A 10248-nucleotide genomic window follows, 5' to 3' on the forward strand; every position below is an offset into this window, starting at 1 on the left:
TTAGCAAATCAGATTGCTGTCTTCTATTTTACCAGGTATGATGCTGATGCATTTGAGGTTATTACATATGATAGTGAAATTTGGCTCTTGGTGTTTAACTCATTGTGATGTTATATGCTAACTGTTTTTTTCGTTGTCGCCTTAAAAAAGACAAGTCCACTTGTCGAAACGTTGGCTCTGCTTTCATCTTGTTCTCATTTTGCTCAGTGTTCTTTTAGTTGTTTATAGTTTTGCAGTTTATTATAACATCTAATGGTGGCTGGAGCTGCTGAATAGCTACGCGTTTGTTGCTTACACAAATTAAAATCTATATGTAGCGAGCTTCCATATTAGCTTAGAGATAGTCTTTGACTCCCCAGGCAGAGGTCACAGCAGCTGCTGTGAAGGGTCTGGTTGAGTACCAGGAGCTAGTTTCAGCAATTCTTACCATGGTAGTCAGTACACCACCATTGTCAGTCAATTGACTACCCTAGGAAGGGTCATGGTTGCCATTGCAAAGGGGTTCCATTGACTACCAAGAGGTACTTGCATGGACCACTGAGGTAGTCGCATCAACTCTTGCCATGGTAGTCATGTACAACCCATTATTTGTCAGTTGTCAAATGACTACCTATGAAGGGTCATTGTGGCCATTGCAAAAGGGTTCCTCTGACTACCAAGAGGTACTTGCATCGACCACTAAGGTAGTCGTATCAACTCTTGCCATGGTAGTCATGTACACCACCATTGTTTGTCAGTTGTCAAATGACTACCCTAGGAAGGGTCATTGTTGCCATTGCAAAGGGGTTCGGCTGACTACCAAGAGGTACTCGCGTGGACCACTGAGGTAGTCGCATCAACTCCTGCTTTGGGAGTAATACATACTCCTCAGTGCTCCTTGAGGGAGAGAGTCACCGGTACTGCAAGAGAGTCGCCGGTACTGTAATTCCAAGGGAGTCTATGTTACCACCCAAAAAGTGGTCATATGTGTGACGAGCAGATACACCTCAAAAAGAGTCGGTTGAGACTACCTTTTTTTTTAAGAGTGATGCTCGGTTGAAGCGCGGCGCCGGCAAGCAGCGGACCCAGAAGCGGCGAGGTGCGCGGAAGCGGCGGAAAAACGCCGGAAGCGTTTTCTACCTGAGGTTGGTGGCACCGATGCTCGGTTGAAGCGCGGCGCCGGCAAGCAGCGGACCCAGAAGCGGCGAGTGCGCGGGAAGCGGCGGCAAAACGCCGGAAGCGTTTTCTACCTGAGGTTGGTGGCACCGATGCTCGGTTGAAGCGCGGCGCCGGCAAGCAGCGGACCCAGAAGCGGCGAGTGCGCGGGAAGCGGCGGAAAAAACGCCGGAAGCGTTTTCTACCTGAGGTTGGTGGCACCGATGCTCGGTTGAAGCGGGCGCCGGCAAGCAGCGGACCCAGAAGCGGCGAGTGCGCGGGAAGCGGCGGCAAAACGCCGGAAGCGTTTTCTACCTGAGGTTGGTGGCACCGATGCTCGGTTGAAGCGCGGCGCCGGCAAGCAGCGGACCCAGAAGCGGCGAGTGCGCGGGAAGCGGCGGAAAAACGCCGGAAGCGTTTCTACCTGAGGTTGGTGGCACCGATGCTCGGTTGAAGCGCGGCGCCGGCAAGCAGTGGACCCAGAAGCGGCGAGTGCGCGGGAAGCGGCGGCAAAACGCCGGAAGCGTTTTCTACCTGAGGTTGGTGGCACCGATGCTCGGTTGAAGCGCGGCGCCGGCAAGCAGCGGACCCAGAAGCGGGCGAGTGCGCGGGAAGCGGCGGCAAAACGCCGGAAGCGTTTCTACCTGAGGTTGGTGGCACCGATGCTCGGTTGAAGCGCGGCGCCGGCAAGCAGCGGACCCAGAAGCGGCGAGTGCGCGGGAAGCGGCGGCAAACGCCGGAAGCGTTTTCTACCTGAGGTTGGTGGCACCGATGCTCGGTTGAAGCGCGGCGCCGGCAAGCAGCGGACCCAGAAGCGGCGAGTGCGCGGGAAGCGGCGGCAAAACGCCGGAAGCGTTTTCTACCTGAGGTTGGTGGCACCGATGCTCGGTTGAAGCGCGGCGCCGGCAAGCAGCGGACCCAGAAGCGGCGAGAGTGCGCGGGAAGCGGCGGCAAAACGCCGGAAGCGTTTTCTACCTGAGGTTGGTGGCACCGATGCTCGGTTGAAGCGCGGCGCCGGCAAGCAGCGGACCAGAAGCGGCGAGTGCGCGGGAAGCGGCGGCAAAACGCCGGAAGCGTTTTCTACCTGAGGTTGGTGGCACCGATGCTCGGTTGAAGCGCGGCGCCGGCAAGAAGCGGACCCAGAAGCGGCGAGTGCGCGGGAAGCGGCGGCAAAACGCCGGAAGCGTTTTCTACCTGAGGTTGGTGGCACCGATGCTCGGTTGAAGCGCGGCGCCGGCAAGCAGCGGACCCAGAAGCGGCGAGTGCGCGGGAAGCGGCGGAAAAACGCCGGAAGCGTTTTCTACCTGAGGTTGGTGGCACCGATGCTCGGTTGAAGCGCGGCGCCGGCAAGCAGCGGACCCAGAAGCGGCGAGTGCGCGGGAAGCGGCGGCAAAACGCCGGAAGCGTTTTCTACCTGAGGTTGGTGGCACCGATGCTCGGTTGAAGCGCGGCGCCGGCAAGCAGCGGACCCAGAAGCGGCGAGTGCGCGGGAAGCGGCGGCAAAAGGCCGGAAGCGTTTTCTACCTGAGGTTGGTGCACCCGATGCTCGGTTGAAGCGCGGCGCCGGCAAGCAGCGGACCCAGAAGCGGCGATGTGCGCGGAAGCGGCGGAAAAAACGCGGATGCGTTATCTACCTGAGGTTGGTGGTGGTGGTGTGAAAGCATTTATTGGCCTATATATACAGAGAGGTGCTGGGGAGAGGGCCTCTTGTGGGTCGCGCCCCCTGCAACACTGGGCGGAGTCCCTCACTCCGGGACCCCGTGGTCTTGACCGCTGTCCGGGTCCGCCGAACTAGGGCTTGTGGGCCGATAGTTTCTGGCAGCCGAGCAGGCCGCCTCCCAGTCCTCTCGAGTAGGGGAAGGGTGATGGGGGGGGGGGGGGAGAGAAGTATTTTGCCGGCATGCCCAAACCATGTGGAAGGTGTCGGCCACCTCCCCACAGAATGAGCAGCGGCCGTCAAAAGAAGGATCAAAGTGCTTAAGAAAACGCCGGGCACAGCAGAGTGTTTGTAAAGAGCCTAAGGAGAGTTGGTTCGCCAGCTTTACCCAGCCCCTTCATAGGAACCGGGTAACGCCAGTGTTCGGCACGATGGTGCTCAGTAATATCTTTAAAAGAAAGAAGAGGGCTGTGATCTGGGTCAAGGTCCTCCCAAGTGATGCCTGGTGCCCGGTAAGTGAGTGCGCGGGCGGCTTCGTTACCTGGCATGCCTTGGTGGCCGGGGACCCATATGATTGAGCGATGAGTTGGATCGCAGTCGCGAATACTGCGGCGAAGAATTTTGTCAGCGAGAGGAGTGATCCATCCGAATTGAAAGTTACGACAGGCTTCGCGGGATGTCTGCGAGGATGAATTTAGAGTCGGGATGGGAGGCTGCGAGGGTGATCGACACCTCCTTCGCGTGCGTTGAGCTGGGTGCTTTGAACGAGAGGCCATCCTCTTGTATTTCCTCGTGTATTATTGCAACCGTGTACCATCGCCCCCCCCCCCCCCCCCTGGAGTGGTTTGGGCCTGCAATATCGACGTAGAAGACGTGTTTCTTAGAGCCATAGTGGCGGTGCAGGGCATCCGCCCGCACCTGGCGCCGCCCATTTGGTCCCTGTTCATCTTAGTTGGAAGAGTTCGAACGTAGAGGGCGCGTCTCCACAGTTCCGGCACTCGAACCCTTTCCATCGTATGGTGGTCATGTTTAATATGTAAGCGGTCCAAGAGGCGGCGACCGGACACTGTCTGGGCGAGACGCGTGTATTGCTTAACAAGATGCGCCTCGCGAAGTTCCGATAGGTGTTCACCACCCCCAACGCAAGAAGACGCGCGTTGGAAGTGGAGATCGGGAGGTCGAGGGCTCTCTTGAGCATTTTGCGGAGTACAACCTCCAAGCAATCTTCGTCGTGTTTTCGTAAGCGTAGGTATGGAGTCGAGTACAGTACTCTACTAGTCACGAAGGCATGTGCGAGCCGCACCGCATCCTTACTTTTCAAACCCTCCTCGCTTGTTGGAAACGCGGCGAACCATCCGGCCCACCTGGTCGCCGACCTTGCGGAGTTTGGCAAGAGTTGTGTCTGCCTTGCGATTTTGATTAATAAAGAGACCGAGTACTCGAATCTCCTCCACTTCTCGGGTGGGGCCACTGGCGAGAGAAAGCTGAACTGAGATTTTGCACTTCGGGGAAGGTCGAATATGCACAAATTGAGATTTGGACGGGGAGCATTGGAGGTCGCAGTACGTAGCATAGTGGTCTACTATGCTCGCCGCTGCTTGCAGGCATTCCTCCATCACTCCTATGTTTCCCCTAGTGACCCAGATGGTGATGTCGTCGGCGTACAGCGCATGCTGAACACCATCGACACCGGCCAACTGTGCCGGGAGGTGTGTCATGGCAATGTTAAAGGGAAGCGGGGACAACACAGCGCCTTGTGGTGTGCCCCGTGTTCCCATCTCAAACGGGCCGTACTCGGTCTCTCGTAGGCGTATAAAGGCCAAGCGGTCCGTTACGAAATGTTTGATATAGTTGAATGTACGAGCGCCGCAGTTGGTCTCGCTAAGATGCTTTAGTATGACGGCGTGCTTAATATTATCAAAGGCACCCTTGAGATCGAGTGCCAAGACTATCTTGTCGTTATGTGGGTGTTCGGTGGGTTCGAGGATCTCGTGATGAAGCTGTAAAAGGATGTCTTGTGCCGACTTTTGAGGTCGGAAGCCGCACATGGTGTCGGCGAAGGTGTTCTTGCTCTCGAGATATTCCGAAAGGTGGTCACGGACCATCGCTTCCACGAGTTCCCCTACACATGAAGTGAGGGAGATGGGCCGGAGGTTGTCTATGTTTACCGATTTCCCCGCCTTCGGGATAAAGGTTACCAATGATGTCTTCCAATCGGCTGGCAACGAAGTGTCCCCGGTCCAAATGGCGTTGATGTATTCGAGTAGGGTTCCGTATGCCCGATCTGAAAGGTTTGCCAATAGTTTGACTGTTACCTTATCTCTCCCGGGCGCCTTCCCCCTGCGCATTTGTGCAAGAGCCGCGCGAAGGTCGTGAAGCTGGAAAGGCTGATCCATCTCCAGATTATCGCAGCCTGCATACGAATAATCCATCCCTCGCGGGTCTCGATCCTGATTGAGGTATTGTGAGCGCAAAGCGTTCGCTAGCTGCTCCGTGTTTCCTTGAAAGTTGTGTAGTGCGCGAGTGAGGTGTTTCTGGGTTTCCGATCGCGTTTGTGTAGGGTCTATGAGACTCCTGAAGAACCACCAAGTGTTGCGGCTCGACATCTGTCTTGCTGCGTTGTTACATCTATCTACCCAGTTAGTATCTGCGAGCTGGGCAGCGTACTCGGCTGCTTGCTGAGTAAGGTCAGAGATGCGAGCGCGGAGTTTACGATTGTGTTTCTGGCGCCGCCATCGTTTGGTTAGGCTGCGGCGAGCTTCCCAGAGGTGCATCAGGTGGTTATCTACGTCCGGTGCACGTTCCGTAAGCTGTATCTGCTTTTCGTGTGAACGGAGTGTTTGCACGAGTCCGTGTGCCCAAGTGGAGTTGTCTTGTTCCAAGAGAGAAGTTACGGGGAGGGCCTGGCGGAAAGCATTCTAGTCGGGAAGTTTGGCTTGTGCAAAAGGGCGATGTAAGGGTCGAGTGTAAATGACTGTGTTCAGTATGCAGTGGTCGCTACCGAGGGTGTCCTCGGTGTTGATCCAGTCTGCGTGTTGGATATGTTTCGTGAGGGTAAGGTCGGGGCAGGTGTCCCGAGTGACGGAATTCCCTACACGTGTTGCGTGGATCGGGACGGTTAGAAGAGTGATGCCCAGCATAGATATAAGTCCCGCCAACTTACGACCACGCGGCTCTTCCTTGCGATAGCCCCACATGGGACAGGGGCGTTAAAATCGCCCACTATCATCAGGGGATCGCCACCCGCGATCCTTAGCGCTGCGCTAAAGATGTTAGAAAAAGTTACGTTTTTTTTAGTTTCGGGGGCAGTATATATTAAGTATGTGTACGGGACTATCTGTTCGCCGCAGGGGAAGGACAGAGACCATCACGTACGAATATTCCAGATTTAGGTCGAGATCAACCTCCTGCGCTGTGTTAGCCTTTATTGATGATGATGATGTATGGTGTTTAATGGCGCAAGGGCCAAGTATGGCCAAAGAGCGCCATGCCAGTGTTTGTGAGCTTGCAGTGGAGCGATGAATTCTGAGAAATAGATGAGGCGTGGCTGTAAAGAGGCCTAAAATAGTCGCTGTAAAGTGCGTAAAACATACATGTATTAAGACCATGGCAATGGCTAATGAGGTGTGCTATGAAAACGAAGAATGCATTGAGGGAGAATGATACGATTTACAAAATATAACAGATGCAAGAATTGGCCAGAAGCACAATTGCCTAAACAAAGCCCTTGAAACACAAGGGCCTGAAGGCACGTGCTATAAAAATAAACTATCACAGCAGCATCCTCTGGAGAGAGGATGCGCTATGAACTTATTGGGCTAATAACGTGTAGTACAACATCGTTCAAGAAACGGAGAACTGCTTTGGCGTTAAAAAGAGGTTCTTCACCAATAAACATCGTAGGATGAAGAGGGATATGATAGTGGTATGCTACAGGGAAATGTTTCCCTTCTCTCTGTTTCGGCTTCCCGACACTCCAGTAAGACGTGGAGTACGGTCAGCCTTTCCCCACATCTGCCACAGGGGGGAGGTTCAGCACCAGTTAAAATATATGAATGTGTACCATATGTATGTCCTATTCTAAGGCGGCAAAAGAGAACTTCAGTGTGTCGTGACTTTGTTATGATGGCCAGTTGCCCAAAAGGGGCTTAATTACATGGAGTTTGTTCAGTGTTTGTTCATCCCATAAGTGTTGCCAATAGTTTCTGAGTTTTTTGCGTAGAAATGGCTTTAAGTCTGTGGCAGGAACGGGTATGGAAAATTGCTATGTTTTGTTGCTATGGAAGTTGCCATTTTTGTCGGCAAGCTCGTTACCCTCTATATACCTGTGCCCAGGCACCCAACATATTACAACGTGTTGATTAGAAGCATACATATTGCAGAGTAATGAATAGAGGTTATTTATAACAGGATTTTTCTGTTTTCGTAGAGATTTCAAAGATTTCACGACACTTAAGGAATCTGTGAATATAATGGCCTTTGGGAGCTTGGCTTTCTTGATGTGTTTAGTAGCCGACAGTAAGGCATAGGCCTCTGCCGTGAAGATACTGGTTTCAGGATGTAAGACGTCAGATTCAGAAAACGATGGGCGGTAGTAGCCTTTATTGACTAGGAGACAGGTGGATGGGTCTCGCTGAAAAGCGTTAAAGCCGAGAGCTTAACCGCAGCTCCGATTTCTTGCAACGCAAGGACGGCGGCGGGGTGTTCGAGATTGTCAATGTACTCCCTTAAGTAGGCGCGTTTCGTCCTGTCTTTGAAACCCCGACAATTCCATTGCACAAGATAGAGAGCTTGCTGTCTTTGCGGGGGCCGCCGCCCTCTAGGGGGTTGGTTGGGAGGGGGCACAGCCATGTTGATTTGAAGGGAGATAGCCTTGGAGAGCCGGCCCAGGTTCCGTCACCTACAGCGGGAGCGATTCCGGCTCCTCCGCGAGTTCGGTTAGATCGATAGGTCGGGTGAATTTTGATGGGCGGCTCGCGTCTTTGAGGCGTCCCGTTCGGCGTGGAAGCCGGGGGTTTGACTCTAGATATGTCTTAATGTTGGCCGTCACGGCGGCCGTAACCGTGGCTGTGACTGCCTTTAGAAGGCTGTCTTGGATTTGGCCAAAATTTGATAACTGAGTCGTCAACTCGGCAAGGGCGTTTTCGAGGGCGGTGAAACGCAAGTCGGAGCTACAGGGTGTCGGCTCCGCCGGCACCACATGCATCGGTTCCGGAGCTACCTGTGCTGGGGGCGGGGAGGACCGAGCCGTTTCTAGCGCGTGAATTTTGGCGTTAAGTTGAGCATTTTGTGCCTGGAGAGTCTCGAGCTCGCGGTGGAGGTCCGCGATGTCAGAATTAAGGGGTGGATAAGGAGGAACCTTTGGTGGGGGAGAAGGTAGAGGAGTGCGGGGAGGCGGAGGAGGCCCGTCTCGGCTGCCTACCTTGGCCTGAGAAGTATTCTTTGGTGCGCCCGACGGAGGGCCCTGGAGAGCCGGGAAATCCCCGTCTTGGAATGCAGGGGCGTCTGGATCCCGTGACGCTTTCGGGTTAGTTGACCGAGGAGACTTGGGGGCACGTCCAGGCAAGGTGCCCGCCGGTGGCGCTGGTCTGATTGCGCCTTTCGTCGTCTTGTTGCTAGGCGTGGGAGCTTTTGAAGTGGTGACAGGACCCGAGGGCACTGCAGTCCGAGGTTAGGTTCATTGACCGGTCGGGTTGCCCGGTTGTTGCAGCCGTCGGAATTTGGCTTTGCAGTCTTACGAGCCCGTAAGATGACCGCCACCGCACACAATGCAGGAAGGAGTGCACTCGTGGGGCGCTATGTTGCCGTCTTCGAGGACTGCGACTGTTTCGCCGCAGTGTCCACAGCGACTGTCTTGAGGATTCGGGCATAAGTCCGGACGGTGACCGATGGTGCCTCATCGGAAACACGCGGGAATAGTACGCTTATATTCGCGCACCACAGTCACCACATTGTTTAGTGCACGTAACGCGGTACTCTGTGCCTCACGAAGGTGAGCAGGGCAATCGTCGATTTCCCCAGCTTGCGGATGAAGGCTATCTCTCCTCCGTGCCACTGGACTTTAGATTTCAAGGTGGTAGAAGTTTCTTGCTCATGAACTGTAATAATCCCCCTGCAGACTTCACCATTGACTTTGGCACGTCCGACCACCGGGATGAGGCCTTTGGAAGCATTAAGTGTAAATTCACGAGCGAGCGCGCTCCCCGCATTGATGTCTTGAGTGGTGGCAATGACGATAGTCTGGTCGCAGATGGGCCAGACACTAAGAGTGTCCGCCGAAGATGGATTTACATAGGCAGAGAGCAAAGCATCAAGCTCACCGTTCTGCAGGGCCGTCTTTAGGGAAATCGTCACTCTGGGCTTGATGACGATTGTGAAATCTTCTTTGCGGAGTCGAGGCATAGCGGTGGGCCGCCATTTCTTCGACCCTGCTGCTTTTGAGAGCTGAGGGTTGGACCTTGCAGTATTCGGAGGCACAGAAACACCGGCACTTATGGAGAGTCCGTTGACCGCCGAGGCGTTCGGGCGTTGCTGGCTTTTACGAAGTGCCACCAACGAGAAAAGGCCTTCATCCACTATCTCTTTCGGAGTGGAAGTTTCAAGCGAAGACGGGGCTTCTGCGACGATTTCTGACCATGTCATCGTCTCGGGATCATACCCGCGCCAAGCAGAGGCTGCCATGGCGGCCGCGGAGAACGATGGAGATCGACTCCGGGGTGTTAGGCCCAGCTGGGTGAAGTGGCGAAGACAAAAATGGGGGCCCAAAAATTGGCCCACCTGGTCCAGAATGGTATCTTCGGGCGCCGGGTGATGTTATCCGTCTAGTAGACGCTAAATTTCACGGGGTCCCTTGGAATTTTCGGTAAACCGGAGGGAAATTGCCGGAGCCGATGTGAGGTGCGTCCGCTTGCTCCGCGCTCGCAGCGTTCCTCCAGGTTGGTGGCGCCGTTGCTCGGTTCAAGCGCGAGCTTCGCAAGCCCTCAGCTCCGGGTCCGCTTGCCGGCGTTGCCGTACTGCTGCAGCTTTGCGAGCCCTCAGGTCCGGGTCCACATGCCGGCGTTGCCGTGCTCCTGCAGCTTCGCGAGCCCTCAGCTCCGGGTCCGCTTGCCGGCGTTGCCGTTTTGCTGCACCTTCCCGCGCCCTAGACTGGGGGTCCGCTTGTTGTCTGCGTCGCCGTGCTGCAGGAGCTTTGCGAGCCCTCGACTCCGCTTGCAGTTCTCGCCTTTTCAACCATAGCGGGCGCGCCGTTATCAGAAGCGACCGTCATCATTCATGGCTGAAGTGAGAAAGAGAGTGCACGTCGGGAACGAACGCCTTTGTGCACCGCAGCGCCCCTAGCGGACTCCATGCAAACCAGAGCTACGGACGACGATTGAGGGACAATTAGGCTCCGCCCTAAGGTGCTTCGCCCCTAAAATCACAATGCGTAAGGGGAGGGGGGGGGGCAGTTTGCCACC

At 55.1% G+C, this 10248-nt stretch overlaps 1 protein-coding gene across 1 annotated transcript; it reads right to left on the reverse strand.

The window, feature by feature from the left end:
- Positions 1–7691: 7691 nt before the first annotated feature.
- LOC119431755 (uncharacterized) lies at positions 7692–9193 on the reverse strand. The gene is made up of 2 exons (XM_037699224.1): positions 9112–9193; positions 7692–8449 (listed from the first exon to the last, which is right to left on the reverse strand). The coding sequence occupies exons 1-2, from the start codon at positions 9191–9193 to the stop codon at positions 7692–7694; spliced, it is 840 nt and encodes a 279-aa protein (XP_037555152.1).
- Between the last annotated feature and the right edge of the window lie 1055 nt (positions 9194–10248).

Source organism: Dermacentor silvarum, chromosome 10 (genome assembly GCF_013339745.2).
Source record: "Dermacentor silvarum isolate Dsil-2018 chromosome 10, BIME_Dsil_1.4, whole genome shotgun sequence".
Lineage (NCBI taxonomy): Eukaryota > Metazoa > Arthropoda > Arachnida > Ixodida > Ixodidae > Dermacentor > Dermacentor silvarum.

Excerpts from the sequence above, each read along its gene's own strand:
- LOC119431755 (XM_037699224.1), bottom strand. The coding sequence starts at position 9,193 with ATGCCTCGACTCCGCAAAGAAGATTTCACAATCGTCATCAAGCCCAGA. Across the intron at positions 8,450-9,111 it reads AAAGACGGCCCTGCAGAACG|TGCCCTCGGGTCCTGTCACC; the intron begins GTGAGCTTGATG and ends CTCGGACTGCAG.